This window comes from Pongo pygmaeus, chromosome 5 (assembly GCF_028885625.2).
Source record: "Pongo pygmaeus isolate AG05252 chromosome 5, NHGRI_mPonPyg2-v2.0_pri, whole genome shotgun sequence".
In the NCBI taxonomy this organism is placed as follows: Eukaryota; Metazoa; Chordata; class Mammalia; order Primates; family Hominidae; genus Pongo; species Pongo pygmaeus.
In genome coordinates this window covers 109,372,991-109,391,241 of record NC_072378.2, presented here as the reverse complement: position 1 = coordinate 109,391,241, position 18,251 = coordinate 109,372,991, and the positions used below count along the sequence as shown (strand labels likewise).

The 18,251-nt window shown below is 42.2% G+C and overlaps 1 protein-coding gene across 13 annotated transcripts in view; it reads left to right on the top strand.

Annotated features, from left to right (window-relative positions):
• The window catches only part of PPIL6 (peptidylprolyl isomerase like 6), a 48,926-nt gene that overhangs the window by 4,416 nt on the left and 26,259 nt on the right, over window positions 1-18,251 (top strand). For 7 of the 13 annotated variants that reach the window (XM_063667067.1, XM_054490038.2, XM_063667066.1 and 4 more), the window contains exons 2-6: window positions 725-820; window positions 5,573-5,761; window positions 9,786-9,848; window positions 9,948-10,095; window positions 17,677-17,733. In XM_063667067.1, coding sequence (XP_063523137.1) covers window positions 725-820; window positions 5,573-5,761; window positions 9,786-9,848; window positions 9,948-10,095; window positions 17,677-17,733 — 553 coding nt within the window. The remainder of the gene's footprint in view (window positions 1-724; window positions 821-5,572; window positions 5,762-9,785; window positions 9,849-9,947; window positions 10,096-17,676; window positions 17,734-18,251) is intronic. The other 6 variants (XM_054490043.2, XM_063667071.1, XM_054490044.2 and 3 more) reach the window with 5 other exon arrangements.

The following is an 18,251-nucleotide window of genomic DNA, read 5'->3' as shown; positions in this document are numbered from 1 at the left end:
ACCGAGGTTTAGCAAGAGTTGTACTTAGGGAAAAACTAGTCTTAAAGAACATAGCATATCACAAAGCTATTGGCGTTAACCCGTTTATGTATTCCTTTCTTTCTTCAGCTGCTGTGTGCCAGAGATTGTGGCAGGTGGGAATATAGGAAGACTAAGACAGAGTTTTGTTTTGTTTTGTTTTGTTTTTTTGTTTTTTGTTTTTTGAAATAGAGTCCCACTCTGTCGCCCAGGCTGGAGTGCTGTGGCGTGATCTCTGCTCACTGCAACCTCTGCCTCCCAGGTTCAAGTGATTCTCTTGCCTCAGCCTCTGGAGTACCTGGGATTACAGGCACACACCCACCATGCCTGGCTAATTTTTTTGTATTTTTGGTAGAGACAGGTTTTTGCCATGTTGGCCAGGCTGGTCTCAATTTCCTGACCTCAGGTGATCTGCCCACCTCAGCCTCCCAAAGTGCTGAGATTACAGGTGTGAGCCACTGCACGCAGGCTCTAAGACATAGTTCTTGGCTTCGAGGTATTTATACAAATAAGCTCCCCGGACTGGGGAGCAACTTGGAGGTGAACACAAGGGCCTCTGACAGCGAACAAGGAATATCTCAGTCAGACTGCATGGCCTGGGCGTGTGTTGTATAAAACTTCTGGAAACCCCGTAAAAATTGGGGAACATGATTTTGACTTGAAAAGAAAACTAACTCTAAAATAATTATTCTATTTCAAAATCCAGAATCTGAAGAATAATCATCCATCCAAATTTGAAGATCCTATATTAGTTCCTCTTCAAGAATTTGCATGGCATCAATATCTACAGGAGAAAAAAAGGGTAAAGGATATTTGGGGTGTGGGAGATATAGACAACAAGCCAAGTTTTGCCTGAATTATTTATGCATTGTTTTGGAAAAACTGAAAGAGTAATTTTAGTGTAACTAGATTTTATTTCTCTAAATTATGTACTTTTCCTAAATTATATTAATCATTTACCAAGCTAGGCGTTTTGTTTTTGAGACAGGGTCTCACTCTGTTACCCAGGCTGGAGTGCAGTGGGGCGATGTTGGCTCACTGCAGCCTCAACCTCCTGGATTCAAGCAATCCTCCTACCTCAGCCCCCCAAGTAGCTGGGATTACAGGCACACGCCACCACACCTGGCTAGTTTTTGAATTTTTTTAACAGATGGGGTTTCACCATGTTGCCCAGGGTAGTCTCAAACTCCTGAGCTCAAGCGATCCACCCACCTTGGCCTCCCAAAGTGCTGGGATTACAGGTGTGAGTCACTGCACTCGGCCACCAAGCTGTTTTTTGTTTTTGTTTTTGTTTTTGACTACAACACTTGGGCTGGGTGCGGTGGCCCACGCCTGTAATCCCAGCACTTTGGGAGGCCAAGGCAGGCCGATCATGAGGTCAGGAGATCAAGACCATCCTGGCCAGCATGGTGAAACCCCGTCTCTACTAAAAATACAAAAATTAGCTGGGCATGGTGGCGCGTGCCTATAATCCCAGCTACTTGGGAGGCTGAGGCAGGAGAATCACTTGAACCAAGAAGTCGGAGGTTGCAGTGAGCCAAGATCCCACCACTGTACTCCAGCCTGGTGACACAGTGAGACTCCGTCTCAAAAAAAAAAAAAAGGTGCAGCATTTACAGAATTTTCCTTTGGAAAGCGTGAGATAAAGGTAAAATCAATGGTGCCATTTGCTGCTGCTGATGGTTAGTTACCTTGTCTCCCTGCACATCACGTATACTTCCTCTCACACCCTGGCACTGAGCAGGTTAATGTGGCCTGGCCCTCTTGGCCCTTGAACTCTGGAAAGTGGTGGTGGTGTACATCACAGAGACAGCCAGGGGCTTCTGTGGGACTGTTGCCTAGGGAAGCTCTGATGACAGACACCGAGCTCCCACAGGGCAACCCTGTCCTAGTTGAAGCTTCCTTCTCTGCATTCTCTCCTCTATCTATACCCTCAGAGAACTCCACACCTTAGGGCTAGCAGAGCTTGTCCAGGGATGATAGGTTTCCTGTTGGGTGACAACCTGGTCAGTTGGTAGTGCTGCCTGGAGCATGTGATAAGAAGAATGCTAAGTGGCATCCTGGCTTAGCAATATCCTGTGTTGGGGAGGGTGGGATGCTTGTCACCCCTGGCCTAGTCTTGTAGATGGTCCCAGTCCTAGTTTCCCTGCCCCACCCCATCTCCCCCATGACTGATGAAACCTCATTTCCCTTGACCAGAGCAGTTTCGATTGTTCTGTGCTGGGTTGCACAAGGATGTCCTGTGATCCTGTGATTATCATGGAGGCAGCGCGGCTTTATGAGACCACTTCATTCTCTGTTCAGTCACATGAACGGTGCAAGACTGAATAAGAATACCATTTGTTAAGCCTCACATGTTCATAGCCTTAAAAGATTTTCATTGGAATTCAAATAGAACCAAACACTTACAGTGCTGCTTATTATATGACAGACAGTATTCTAGACACGCACACACACACACACACACAAACACACATATATATTCTTTTTTTTCTTTTGTTGTAGAAACAGGGTCTCGCTATTTTGGCCAAGCTGGTCTCAAACTTCTGGCTTCAAACAACCCTCCTACCTTGGCCTCCCGAAGTGTTGGGATTACAGGTGTGAGCCACTGTGCCCATCTTATATACATAAATTATAATCCTTCCAACAACTCAAACGGTCCTGATTTGCCTGGGACTGAGGGGTTTCCTAGGATGTGGGAATTTTGGTGCTAAAAGTAGGACAGTCCTAGGCAGACCACAACTGTTGGTCACCCTAACATAAAACAATACGTTTTTTTTTTTCTTTTTTATCTAACTTATTATGTGACCTACCAGTGTCATGCTCTCCACCCACAGGAAAACTATGATCTCATGGTTTGTGGTTTGCACCCACTCCTCTTTTGAATTCCCACTGGACTCTAGGAAATTGGTGTGGATTCTGTTCCCCAGTTTCCCTCCCCATTCAGCCTAGGTTACCTCAAGATGTTTTGTGTTCTCTTCTTCCTGCCTTTCTTATGGGTCTTGAATGAGGCTTTCCAGTTCATCATTGCTGCTTCGTTCCACCTGTGATATTCCTTATCCTTCCTTTCATCCCCCTCCCTCCCTCCTCCTCTGGCTGTTTGTTACCTTAACCTTTTCTTCCTTCTCAGGCAGTCGCTTGTCCTTCATCAATGTAAGTGTTGTGTCTTGTGTCATAAGTACTGCTTCTTAGCACATTTGGTCTCTCTGAACTCATTAGGTTCAACTGGCCTTAGGCTTCAGCAGAATGAAGTGCCACCCTAAGTGGATGGCTTCAGGGCCATTGGGAAGGTCCCTCTCTCTGCTCCAAAGAAGGCAGCCTCATACTCTTAGTGCTGAAGGCCCTAGAAACCATCAGGTCCATGCTGTTCACGTGAGGCAGGCGAGCATGCCTCCCTAAGTATAGAGGAGACAGAGGAAGGCATTTACATCTTTAGCCTCCAAATAAAACATACCTTCTACTGCATTTTTCCTACCAAGCTAGCTAAAATATCCACATGACATTTTTTTCTCCCGTTTAGAAAGTTTTGGGTCCTGGCAGGGTGTGGTGGCTCACACCTGTAATCCCAACGCTTTGGGAGGCCGAGGCGGGCAGATCACCTGAGGTCAGGAGTTTGAGACCAGCCTAGCCAACATGGCGAAACCCCATTTCTAGTAAAAATACAAAAATTAGCTGGGCATGGTGGCGGGCGCCTGTAATCCCAGCTACTTGGGAGGCTGAGGCAGGAGAATGGCTTGAACATAGGAGGCGGAGGTTGCAGTGAGCTGAGATCATGCCATTGCACTCCAGCCTGGGCGACAGAGCAAGACTCGGTCTCAAAAAAAAAAAAAAAAAAAAAAAAGAAAGAAAGAAAGTTTTGGGTCCTGTAAAATATGATAACACTGATAAATTTAAACACTCCAGGAAGTATTGACCCACTGGCTCTATCGGTGATTTATAGTTCAGCATAAGCAAGTCTCTTCTCTGCCTAGAAGCAGGTTTTGATAAGGGCATAGGAAGCAAGCAATAGGATATTAAATCTGCTGAGGAGAATGAAGCAAGTTGGCAAGTTGAATGTAAACTGTTTCTCAAACTAGTATTTCTCCAAGTACAGTCTCTAGAACAGCAACACCAGCACCTCCTAGGAGGTTGTTAGAAATCCACATTCTGTCGGGTTACAGTGGCTCACACCTGTAATCCCAACACTTTGGGAGGCTGAGGTGGGAGGATCTTGAGCCCAGGAATTCAGGACCAGCCTAGGCAATATAGTGAGACCTCATCTCCAAAAAACAAACAAATAAATAAATGCAAATTCTCAGGCACCATCCTAGAATCAGAATATTGGGGGAAAGGGAGAGGGGACTCAGATTCTGTGATTCTGAGAATCTGAGATCAATGAGAATCTCAGATTCAGTGATTCTCATTGCCCACGAAAGTTTGAGCATGGCTGTTACACATTATTCATGGTTTGCCTGGCTGGTACTGGGTAATAATAAACCAGATCTCCTCGCAGGGGAAGTCCCTCAAGCCCACCGGAGATTTAGAAGGTTTACCATCAGCGTTGTGTTGATGAAAACACTAACACACTGCATTTTGAGGGGCTGAAGGCACTGTGCTGAGGAAGGTGGGTTTTCTTCCTCACTGCTTCTAATTGTGCCCCAGAAATCTCTGTTGACCCTCGTAAGTCATTTCCTAACCTTAAGCCCCACACCACCCAAAAAACATTTTCCCAATCCTCTGCATTGAATCCCATGTCTTACCTGGACCCCCTGTCCTTTCCAAGTATGCACACAGTAAAATGTGCTTTAGGAATGAAGACAGAGACTGAATTTTGTTTGCAGGTTAATATAACAGGTATGCCAGGCTCATGATGATTTTTATTACCAGATTACCGTTTATCTTCTATTAATGTGTTGACCTAAAAGGAAGAAACTGAAACAAAATTAATATAGAGTGTTTATTTGGGCCAAGGTTGAGGACTGCAGCCCAGGACACATTTCCAAGTTGCCTTGGGGAGTGCTCCAGAGAACAAAATAGAGGCTCAAATGTTTAAAGAAAAAAGAATGAATCAGAAAAGGGGGCGATTACAAAAGCTGTTGGTCAAGAATTGTCATTGATTTACAGAAAAAACATTGGTTAGCAATTGGCTATATGTTGTTGAACTATAGGGTGGATGGCTTTTTATGGCTGTTTGGTGTCAGTCTAGAGCCCACATAGTAAGTGGAGGTAATTATTTAGCTCAAGGGAGAGTGAGACATAACTGCTATTACATTTTAAATGCCTTTGTGGGCGTGATAATTTAAAGGGGCTCACATTCCTCAGATAAATTTTTTTTCATTTGTAACATTTTTATGATACTTTTTAGATCATTCTTTAGTGATGTCAGGTTCTTAAAAATGTTAAGTTCTTTCTGAGAGTAAAATTCTAAAGGACAATAAAAACTTATTTTTAAAAAATTCAATACTAGAATTGACAAATTCAGACCTAGAGTTGATCCTAAGCTCTGGCTTATGGGTTTAGCAAGTTTTCCCCCCACTTCTTACATTTTTTTTTTTTTGGTCCTTTTCCCTTACAGGAACTCAAAAATGAAACCTGGGAATATTCTTCCTCTGTGATTTCTTTTATTAATGGTCAGTTCCTGGGTGATGCATTGGATCTGCAGAAATGGGCCCACGAGGTATGGGATATAGTTGACATTAAACCCTCTGCACTTTGTGACGCACTCACTGAGGATTTTTCCGCTAAATTCTTAAGAGACACCAAGGCAAGTTATACTAATTTTTAAAGAAAAATCATGGAATCTTTGATCCTTTATATTGATTTAGCATTAATTATTGATGTCCTAACGAAGGAGATTATAAAAAAGTAGGAGACTAAGTTTAAAGCCTAGTTCCATTTCCATTTGCAAAAGATTGTAATATGGTGGTATGTAAAGCAAGTGTGTCTCACAGCCCGTGGGCTGCACGGGGAGATCATCTCTGTGCAGACATTTCTACTTCCCATTAGAGATTTATATGCATGAATTACCTATTTTAAAATATAAAGACCACCCCCTCAGAGAAGGTAAAACCTATCATCCATTCATCTTGAGTGTGAAGTATTTAAATTAAGACTGTCCAACATCTAGGCAAGAGCTACTGAGCTAAGAGAATGGAGAGTTGTTTGAAGAAAGGTGACATTTTAAAGCATGAACACAGGCCGGGCGCAGTGGCTCACGCCTATAATCCCATTACTTTGGGAGGCCAAGGCAGGTGGATCACAAGGTCAAGAGATCGAGACCATCCTGGCCAACATGGTGAAATGCCGTCTCTACTAAAAATACAAAAATTAGCTGGGCGTGGTGGCATGTACCTGTAATCCCAGCTACTCGGGAGGCTGAGGCAGGAGAATTACTTAAACCTGGGAGGTGGAGGTTGCAGTGAGCCGAGATCACGCCACTGCACTCCAGCCTGGTGCAGAGCGAGACTCCATCTCAAAAAAAAAAAAAAAAACATGAACACATAGTTGGCAAGAGCAAGCCCAGACAGGCTGTGCCAGTGGGGAGGTTTCCAATGGCAGAGGATAGTCATGAAGCATGAGGTCCAGGGGTGAGAGATAGCTATCAGGATGTGATGGCACTAGGGGTGGAGGGACTTTGCAATCCTGCTCAGAAATCTTGTAGCAACAACTGCATTGTGCAGAAAATCATTTCATGCCCATGGTGGCCTGTGACCACAGTGAGCCAGTGCTAAGATTTGAGCTGTGCATAGGCAAAGGCCTTGTCTCATTCATCCTTGTTGAACCCTACTCAAACAGACCTGAAACATAATAGGTGCTCAGTGTGTGTTTGATTGAATAAACAGTGCACTTTGACAATGCTAGAAACTCTGGGGTGTGGGGAGGCATTTAATGTTCAAACAGTTAATTCCCAAAGGGTCAGAAGTCTAGCAGTACATGCCCTGGGAATGGCAGGGGGACAGCAAGGAGGCCAGAATTTGTGGGGAAAGAAGCTGGGAAGATGAGTTTCAGTCAAGATTCTTGGTGCCAGCATTACCAAGCTCCTCTGATTGATCGAAGGCGAAAAGGTGTATATTGAAAGGATGCTGTTATCTCACAATTGACAGGAAAGCTGGCCAACAGCTTTGGAAAACAGGCGGGAACCAACGAGGCCTGGCAGCAGGAAGACATGGCCAGAGTCACACTGCAGGGATGTGCTGCCAGGGAACTGCCATGGCACTGCTGGCCGTTGTTCACACCACCAACTTCAGTGAGATTAACTGTTCAATGCTTCAGTGTCTTTTCATCACTCCCTGGAGACCTAAGCCCAGGCAGGAGCACCTAGCTGGCAAGCCTAGGTCATATTCCCAAAACCTGGTGCTCTCAGCATGGGGAGAGGGAGAATCTGGCCCCTTTAGGTTCTAGTGAAGGTGGTGGGACCCTGTGAGGAGTTCTCCAGATAGGAAGGGTACTCAGATTTTAATTAGGAAAAAGAAATCCAATAGATCCTAAAGAAAGATTGAGGCTGGGTTATGATTTATTGTCCATCTGAACGAAGGAGTTGGATTTTATCCAGAAGGAAACTGAACCAACAGAGCTTTCCATAAAGAGTATGATGTAATCCTCTTTGCTTTTCTGGAAAAATGTTTAGGTCTGTGCAGAAGCAGGCTGGAGTAGGGGAGAGCTTGGGAGCAGGGGATTGGATAGCAGCATGGGCTAGACATAATGAAAGCCCGAAATAATTTGTGGCAGTGAGGATAGAGGATAGTCATGAAGCGGTTCCAGAGACAATCCTTAGATTTTTTTTGCACAGAGGGTGGACTTTTCTTGCTGAATAAAACCTAGGGATTTGTTTACTTCCAGTTAGAACCATATGGTAGATAAATATGCTTGCCTGTTTGGCTGCTAGGTGACTGGGACATTACCTTGTGTTGCATTCATTTGAACTCTTTTATTGGCGTTTTTTGAACTATCTATTCTGGACTACCTCATAAAGATAGTATCTTGATGCACAGGGAAGTTTAATGGTGTCTGAATGGACAGTAAGTCCATTTCCTAAGTCAACCATGATTTCCAATATATCCTCTTTATCCTCCTGAGCCTCTGAAGTTTACTATATTATGCCTCCTATTCTTTAGTTACACTATTCTGTTTTATACTTAAAAACTTGTAGTACAGAAGCTGAGAGGCACAAATTAATTGTAATTAGTATGGATGGAACATTTCATTGCTAGATGCCAGATAGCACAACATTATTTCAGTATTTTCATTAAAAAAAAAGTTAGAGTGACATAAAAAATATGATACATTTAATTTCATATGTTTCCTAGATTCTTAAGAAAGAGGACAGGATAAGTTATGCACCTTGCTCAATAAGGTGGGTTTTTTTGTTTTTTTTTTTTTTTCATAGGGTCTCACTCTGTCACCCAGGCTGTAGTACAGTGGCACAATCATAGCTCACTGCAGCCTCAACCCTCCTGGGCTCAGGTGATCCTATTGCCTCAGCCTCCCAAGTAGCTGGGACTACAGACACATGCCACCATGCCCAGCTAATTTCTTAATTTTTTTGTAAAGACAGGGTCTCACCATGTTGCCCAGGCTGGTTTCAAACTCCTGGGTTCAAGGGATCCACCCACCTTGGCCTCCTAAAGTGCTGGGATTACAGGCATGAACCAAGGTGGCATTTTAATGTAGGAGAATGGTGCCCAAGATTTGAAATGTACTCCATTAAATGTGCTTTAGCCCCTAAATGAATGCTATTGTGTTGAAACTAGCATTTTCATTTTGAATGCCTCTTTATAGGGCTAGACAAGGTCTCACAAATGTTTTTCTCTACGAGAAAGGATATCAAGTGAAGACAAGCTGGGGGCATCTGTGCACGTGAGGGTATTATTGAATATAACTTGAAAGCCCAGCATCCTTCTCTTCCCTGTCTCCGGTGCTACACCTGCTATGGATATAGGGACCTGATTTTCCCACTCAGAACAGATGTGGCCTGGCTCTGGTTAGCTAATCTGTGCTGTCTCTGAAAATCCAGGACGCACAGTAACCAAATCCATGATGTTCACGATGGATCCTTCCCAAAAAATACTCAGGAAAGAAGAGAAGTAGAGAAGAATCCCCAGTCTGTTTTCTTCCCCACACTAGGTGTGGCTATTTCCACACCTAGTTGTGATGTGGTAGATATCTAGGCCATGTGTTTCACTCCTGTGAGATAGGTTAATGTTCTCCAGAGCTTTCACTCTGGAAAGGTTTTTAAAATGTATAATGTGGGCTGGGTGCAGCGGTGGCTCAAGCCTGTAATTCCAGTACTTTGGGAGGCCAAGGTAGGTGATCCCTTGAGCTAAGGAGTTCGAGACCAGCCTGGGCAATGTGGTGAAACCCCAGCTCTTCCAAAAATACAAAAATTAGCTGGGCCTGGTGGTGGTGCACGTGTGTAGTTCCAGCTACTTCCGAGGCTGAGGTGGGAGGATCACTTGAGCCCAGGAGGTTGCGGCTGCAATGAGCCAAGATGGTGCCACTACACCCCAGCCTGGGGGACAGAGCCAGACTCTGTCTCAAAAATAAATAAATAAATAAATAAATAAATACAATAATAAAAATTAAAATGTGTAAAGTGGGTTGTAAAAACTTGATAAAATGAAATAAACTAATACAAGTCATTCACTTAATTTTACTGTAATATTATCCATTGGTAATGTTATTGAAATCTTATCACTAAAAATATTGTATCTGCTGTATTTTTGGTCATTTCTGAAAACTTTCTTATAAGACTTTGACCTGCATTATATGTTTCTCCTTAATCTTCACAGCATGATTTCGTGTTTTTGGACATTTGTATTGATTCTTCTCCAATTGGAAGATTGATTTTTGAGGTGATACTTTTTTTATATATAAGTTTGTTGGGGGTAGGATCTATAACTGTTGGAGTGTTAAATATTTAATCTTTGAAACCTTTTGTCTTTATTTTGTAGCTATACTGTGATGTGTGTCCCAAAACATGTAAAAATTTTCAGGTCTTGTGCACAGGAAAAGCAGGGTTTTCTCAACGTGGCATAAGACTACATTACAAAAATTCAATTTTTCATCGAATAGTACGGAATGGCTGGATACAAGGAGGGGGTAAGTTTAAAATCTTAAATACAAGTTAATTGCAATATCAAATGAGAAGGTCCAAACTTTCATTTATCTTTATGAAATGTATGTAGAATTAGATATACTTAAAATTAGACATATTTAAAGAATGCTTTATATAGCCAAATAATGAAGTAAGATATTTGTATTCTTTAAAAAACACCCTAATTATTAAAATAAATAAATCTAATTTATGTTACCAGGAATATTCCAAATTCAAAAATGACATAGGAGAGTAGGGTGAGATTTTATTTTACCAAGTTTATTTTTACCAATTTTAAATGCTCACCTAAATACATAGTACCTAGAAATAGAGTGGTTTTAATAAGTATACTAAGAGTGGGAATTTGAAAATATAATAAATGGAAAACAACTTATTTCTCACCAAACATGTTACATTATTACAAGTAAAAAGAAATGTCTAAAGGATTTTGGTTTCTATGTTCACTTTCTTTTCAGATCAGTCCTTTGGTTTTACGTAGACTAGGTGTCTGATTAAAAGCATGGAATTGAATTTTGGGCGCCTTTTGGGGGATAGTCCATAGGGAGCAACCAGGCAGCAATTTACAAATAATTGGCTTAGTGTCAAAGGAGATTTGCTTGAACTCGATGATACATGGAGAAGCTTAAATTAGTGTTTACCATTTTTTTTGTATGATCTGGAACATTCTGAGGCTGACAAGGAGAAAAATATAGATATATTCCAAGCATCCTACATGTTAAAGCAGGTATTTTCCCTTTGGTTTCTCCACAATGAGATCATACCACAATTATTGTTATCTAACCTCACTTTCAAGTGTTTTTCCATTTTGTGTCTTTCCACTGAATATGTGGTATCTATCTAACCATGCCAATGAACATAAACATATAAAATGTTTAGCATCTGCCTAGTTTTTTTTTATCATATTGCTATACCAGTTTAATTAATTCCCCATTGGTGAACATTTAGATGGTTTTCTATTTTTTGTTAGTATAAAACATTTCTCAAGGGGGCCTGTTAATATTAGGGGCTCCTGACACTGAGTTCAGTGTTGACTCTCGTGTGCTAGGCTTTCAGATGCTGTGTTCTTTTTTTTTTCTTTCTTTTTGAGATGGAGTCTCACTCTGTCGCCCAGGCTGTACTGCAGTGGCATGATCTCGGCTCACTGCAAGCTCCACCTCCCGGGTTCAAGCAATTCTCCCTGCCTCAGCCTCCTGAGTAGCCAGGATTGCAGGGGCGCACCCCCACACCTGGTTAATTTTTGTATTTTTTTAGTAGAGACAGGTTTGCCATGTTGGCCAGGCTGGTCTTGAACTCCTGACCTCAGGTGATTCGCGCGCCTCAGCCTCCCAAAGTGCTGGGATTACAGGCATGAGCCACCACACCCAGACTCAGATGCTGTATTCTTTTGTTTCGTTTTATTTTTGTTTTTGCTTAGCTCCCACCACCCTTGCAAGACTTGGGAAAAGTAGGTCATATTATTTGTTTGTGTTTTTATTTATTTAAAGTAAAATTTCCAAATAGTAAAGTGCACAGATCTTGGATCATGTTTTCAAACGGTGAGACAGCAATGTTAAGGACGGCTTGGAAAAAAGTTGGATTGCTAGATTCAAATCCAAGCTCTGATTCATGTAAGTTATACCATCTTGGATAAGCTACTTAGCCTCTCTGAATCAGTTTCTTAATCATAAAATGGGAATAATGGTAAGAATATCACAGGATGTGGTGAGGATTCAATGACCTGGTGTGTTGGAAGTGCCAAACTCTGGAAACATCCTCTCTCCCTGCATCTCCAGTTCCCATGATCCAGACCCCAAGAGAGGGTTCTTGAATCTCTCACAAGAAAGAATTTAGGGCGAGTTTGTTGAGTAAAGTGAAAGTAAGTTTATTAGGAAAGTAAAGGAACAGAAGAATGGCTACTCTGTAGACACAGCAGCCCCTGAGGGCTGCTGGTTGCCCATTTTTATGGCTATTTCTTGATTATATGCTAAAGGTGGATAATTCATGCTTCCCTTTTTGAGACCATATAGGGTAACTTCCTGATGTTGCCATGGCATTTGTAAACTGTCATGGTGCTAATGGGAGTACAGCAGTGAGGACGACCAGAGGTCACTCTCATGGCCATCTTGGTTTTGGTGAGTTTTGGCTGGCTTCTTTACTGCAGCCTGTTTTATCAGCAAGGTCTTTATGACCTGTATCTTGTGCCAACTTCCTATCTAATCCTGTGACTCAGAATGCCATAACCATCTGGGAATGCAGCCCAGTAGGTCTCAGCCTCATTTTACCCAGCTCCTATTCAAGATGGAGTTGCTCTGGTTCACATGCCTCTGATACCATGGGACTATGTAGAATTTTGGAGGACAGGAGCTAAACGTGGTTTTGGGCTGTGCCTTAGGACGCCTCCAGGCACTGTTGCTTGCCCTTTGGGACTAACAGGCTGTACCCAGTCAACACTGCCTGCCCCTTCTCCCCATATCTTATCTTCTGACCTCTTACTCTGTTGCACACACGGCCTCTGGCTGCCTCCTAAGCACATCAAGCATGCATGGGCCCTGAGGCCTCGTTTATTTTGCCTGGGGCACATACCGCCCAGCCTGTTCCTGCGGGTATCCCTTGTTTCACCCCCTGCCCCCAACCCCGCTGTCTGTTTCTGATTATTGCCCAGAGATTATCTCAGCAAGGCCTTACCGGACCACCCTATATGAAACTGCCATCTTCCTGTCCACACACTCCGCTCACCCCTCCTGCCACCCTCCTACTCCTTACCTTGCTTTATCTTTCTTCCTAGCACTTTTCATCATTAGACATAGTACCATATGTTTCTTAGTTCATTTGTTTATTGTCTGTTTCTCTAAATTCCATGGGGGCAGAAATTTTTATCTATTTTATTCACTATGGTATCCCAGGTACTACAACAGTGCTTGAGATACAGTAGGTGCTTAATAAATACTTGTAGAAAGAAAAGAAGGAAGAAAGAGAGTGTAAGAAGGAAAATAGATGGTTACACAGGAAACATACATTCTCTGCATTTTTAAAGTCCAAAGTTAGGATAGCAAGTCATTGTACCACTTTGGTTGGATTCCCCCTCTGGCTCCCTCGAGGCCTACTTCCTTCAGAAGGATTAAAAAAAGAATCGATACCAACACTTTGTTAATCAAAGAAAATGAAATAAACTTTTTTACACAAAAAATGATGATGTTTTACATAAGACTAAAAGATATATATATATAATGGGTGAGGATATCCAGGACCCACCAAATAATTCCAGTAAGAAAATTCAAACACTTAACAAAGATTCATTTTTCAACAGCCCATTAGTCACAGAACAATTACCCAACTATTAAAAATTAAACCTACCTGTATATTAGAAATATATTTCATTTCACCCATACATCCAACACACTTTAAAATGGATAGAGGAAAATTTTATTAACTGGCTTTAGAAAAAAAAAAGTACCTATTGAACTCATATATTATATTATTATTATTATTTTGAGACAGAGTCTCGCTCCGTCATCCAGGCTGGATTACATGGCACCATCTCAGCTCACTGCAACCTCCACCTCTGGGGTTCAAGTGATCCTCCTGCCTCAGCCTCCCGAGTAACTGGGATACAGGCACGCGCCACCATGCCCGGCTAATTTTTTGTATTTTTAGTAGAGATGGGGTTTCACCATGTTGGCCAGACTGGTCTTGAACTCCCAACCTCAAGTGATCTGCCCACCTCAGCCTCCCAAAGTGCTGAGATTACAGGCGTGAGCTACCGTGCCCAGCTGAACTCATATATTATTGCTTAAAGAGGACATACCAAATTCTTACCTCGTGTTCCTTTGTAAAAAAAAAGTGGAAATCCATAGTCCAGAGACTCTCTTTAAGAATGAGCGCTGCTATGGCGTGAGTTGGCTGAAGGTTAAGAGGTATGAATGAAAGTAGTAAAAACAAATAAAAACAGAAGAATGAGCCGCTGATAAGTACAATATGTTTATAACTCATAAAACATTTCATTCATGTTGTGAATTTTCTCGAGCATACAAAATAATTAATATGCTTCAGGCTTTCCATTTGACTTACATTTATAGGATTTCTTTCCAGTAGGAGTTTTCACACGACTTTTAAATTAATTGTCTAAATGAACTTTTCTGTGTTTTTCTAACTACTAGGGTTCTAATCAAGTGTGCATTTTTATGTTTATAAGGTCCATCTCCAGTGTATATTATTATGTGACTTTGAATGGATTTGAGAGAAATGAAGGCATTCCCACATTCTTTTTTTTGAGACAGGGTCTTGTTCTGTCGCTCAGGCTGAGTGCAGTGGCACAATCACAGCTCGCTGCAGCCTCAACCTCCTGGACTCAAGTGATCTTCTCAGCCTCCTAAGTAGCTGGAACTATAGGCACACATTACCATGCCTGGCAAATTTTTAAAAATTTTTGTAAAGACAGGGTCTCTCTATGTTGCCCAGGCTGGTCCTGAACTCCTGGACTCAAACAATGAATCCTCTTGCCTCAGCCCCACCAAAGTGTTAGGAGTATAGGCATGGGTCTTAGCCTGTCACCCAGCTGGAATGCAATGGCACAATCATAGCTCTCACTGCAGCCTTGAACTCCTCCCACTTCAGCCTCCCAAGTAGCAGGGATTATGGGCACATACCACCATGCCCAGCTAATTTTAAAAAATTGTTGTAGGCCAGGCACGGTGGCTCACGCTTGTAATCCCAGCACTTTGGGAGGCTGAGGCAGGTGGATCACGAGGTCAGGAGTTCGAGACCAGTCTGGCCAATATGGTGAAACCCTGTCTCTATTAAAAATACAAAAATTAGCTGGGCTTTGTGGCAGGTGCCTGTAGTCCCAGCTGCTCGGGAGGCTGAGGCAGGAGAATCGGTTGAACCTGAGAGGCGGAGGTTGCAGTGAGCTGAGATGATGCCGCTGCACTCCAGCCTGGGCAACAGAGCAAGACTCCGTCTCAAAAAAAAAATTTTTTTTTGTAGAGACAGAGTCTCACTATATTGCCCAGGCTGGTCTTGAACTCCTGGCCTCAAGTAACCCTCCCACCTCGGCCTCCCAAAGTGCTGGCATTACAGGCATGAGCCACCACACCTGGCCACATTCTGTACATTCAGAGCTCTTCTCCAGAATGAGTTGTTTTATGTTATCAAATAGAACTAGAACACCAAAGGCCCTTACTACATTTCCTCTATTCATAAGACATTTCTTCAGTGTGAGTTCAGAAGGATCTTTTGAGATTAATGCATTTTATTATCATCATCATCATATTGAGCAGAATAATGAAGATGATGATAATGAGAGGGGGCATTCTAGAAGCATGTTATGCTGCATGGGCATGACACTCCGCCAAGCACTGCCCGAGTGCTCTACCTGTGTTATTTCATTTTATCCTCAGAGCTACCTGTGAGGCAGTTACCATTATCCCTGTTTGTACAGATAAGCAAACAGGTTTGGAAAAAGTAACCGACATCAGCATTTTAATCAAAGATCATCTGACTTTAAAGTTTGCTTTTAACCACTATTCAGCATCTCTGAATTTGTTGTCAGAAGTATGGCAATAATATCAGATATACGAGGCTGAATTCAAGAGGGTGGACTATGGCCACAAAAAAGAATAGTAAATATGGATTGAAATGGTGTCAATATAAAATATTCACCTAGGAGATCTGAAGCAGAGGACAAGAGTAATGTTGGTGGGTGTGGGAGGGAGGGGGCAAGGGAATGTGACCAATGGGTAGGTAAGTTGGCAGGGGAGAAGACCACCTGGGTGGATTTCCCTGAGAGAACCAACCCCTAGGATCTCAAGGGATTGACGGTGGGGGGACCCTCAGCTTCCCCATTTCCAGATTCAGCCTTCAGCCATGACAACTTCCTTTCGAGAGCTGCCTGGGGCTGAGTAGTGAACCATGGCTGAGTGTTAGGTGAGTCAGGTTGGAGACTTAAGGCTTATCAATTAAATTCTGAGCCAGCTTTCTGAATAGTATAATTTAAATGCTGCATGGCCTTTCTGGAATAAATTCTCTCTACATGCTTGGTGTTGCATCAGTTTTCTTTGAAAAATAGCACACACACTTTTATTGTAGGTAAATTGCTCTTACTGACTTTAAAAAGCATAGTCCTTCAATAAATATTTATTGAGCACTGTATTAAAGGAGGGAGCAGAACAGAGCTGAAGTTAGTAGAGAGATACTGATGGGGAGGATCGGGGAGAGAGGACAGACCTCAGAGCCCACTCTTTAGCTTTGCTCCTCTTTTAGCTGTGGATAGATAAAAAATAACTTGTTCATGGAGTCTTTTTATAGTGGGAGCATTGCCTAAACCAAAATATGCATAGCATGTGAACACCTGAAAAAAACCTTGTTGCATTATAGGAAACTTTATTTCCAATATGCTAGGTAAATAAGTGAGTTATCACTATAGGATATGAAATTTTGAACATGAATTCTGTTTGCAGCACCTATTTTTTATTCATATTCTTTTTTTTTTTTTTTTTGAGATGGAGTCTCGCACTGTTGCCCAGGCTGGAGTGCAGTGGCGCAATCTCAGCTCACTGCAACCTCCGCCTCCCAGATTCAAGCGATTCTCCTGCCTCAGCCTCCCAAGTAGCTAGGATTACAGGCACCAGCCACTACACCCAGCTAATTTTTGTATTTTTGGTGGAGACAGGTTTCACCATGTTGGCCAGGCTGGTCTCGAACTCCTGGCCTCAAGTGATTTGCCTGCTTCGGCCTCCCAAAGTGCTGGGATTACAGGTGTGTCACCGCGCCTGGCTCTATTTTTTATACATATTCTAAAAATAATCTTACTTTTCCTGTTTTAGCCTCTTAGTTTAATCTTGATCTCAGAAAAGCAAGATAGACTGTGGAATAACTTATGAAGAAAGCAGAATTTATGTGAACATACTTTTGAAAAATTGTGGCCACAATTATAATTTAATGCTTCATCCTTTCAAAAGTTTCCATTATCATGAATGTAAAGGTGCTTACAAAATACAAGTGAAATTATTATAGTAATATTTTCATAGTATGGATATTGAACAATTAGGTAACTTACTGTATTCATTGGTATAAGTGGAATCATATTGCATTCTTTTTGTTTGTTTGTTTGAGATGGAGTTTCACTCTTGTTGCTCAGGCTGGAGTGCAACGGCGCAATCTTGGCTCACTGCAACCTCTACCTCCTGAGTTCAAGCAATTCTCCTGCATCAGCCTCCCTAGTAGCTGGGATTACAGGCACATGCCACCATGCCCAGCTAATTTTTGTATTTTTAGTAGAGACAGGGTTTCACCATGTTGGCCAGGCTGGTCTCAAATGCCTGGTCTCAGGTGATCTGCCTGCCTTGGCTTCCCAAAGTGCTGGGATTACAGGCATGAGCTATCATACCTGGCTGATTCCTTTTTTTTTTTTTTTAATCGAGATGGAGTCTCATTATGTTGCCCAGGCTGGTCTCAAACTCCTGGGCTCCAGTGTTCATCCCACCTCAGCCTTGAAATCATCATTTAAAGCAACATTTTTTCCCTATCATTACTGTATCCTAAATCTTTTCATCTCAAAATTCTAATGTTTATTTGTTGCTATTTCTCAGATATAGTGTATGGAAAAGGAGATGATGGAGAGTCGATTTATGGACCAACATTTGAAGGTGTGTATCTTTACTTTTTGTTAGTTATATATTGGTTGATTATTCAAACTTAACAGGATTGGACAGTTTCACAATTCCAAATAAGATATCACTGGGGGCAATACTTACAGTACAAGCAAGAGTTAAAAATGAGCAGACTGGGGGGAAGCGCCCTAAGGCCCAACCAGAGCAGCTTCATACACACATATTTTTTTCACTTACCTTATGATATTATTTCTTTAGGATAAATCCCAGAATTAGGATTGTAGAGTCAAAGGGAATTTATATTTTTAGGGCTTGTAATTTCCCGTGCTGATACTTAGAACTGGTACCTTGATAATCATTCTATTTAGATTGCTGTCAGGTGGCTGGGTATGGTGGCTCACGCCTATAATCCCAGCACTTTGGGAGGCCGAGGTGGGCGGATCATTTGAGGTCAGGAGTTCAAGATCAGCCTGGCTAATATGGTGAAACTCCATCTCTACTAAAAATACAAAAATTAGCCAGGCATAATGGCGCACACCTCCCAGCTCCTCAGG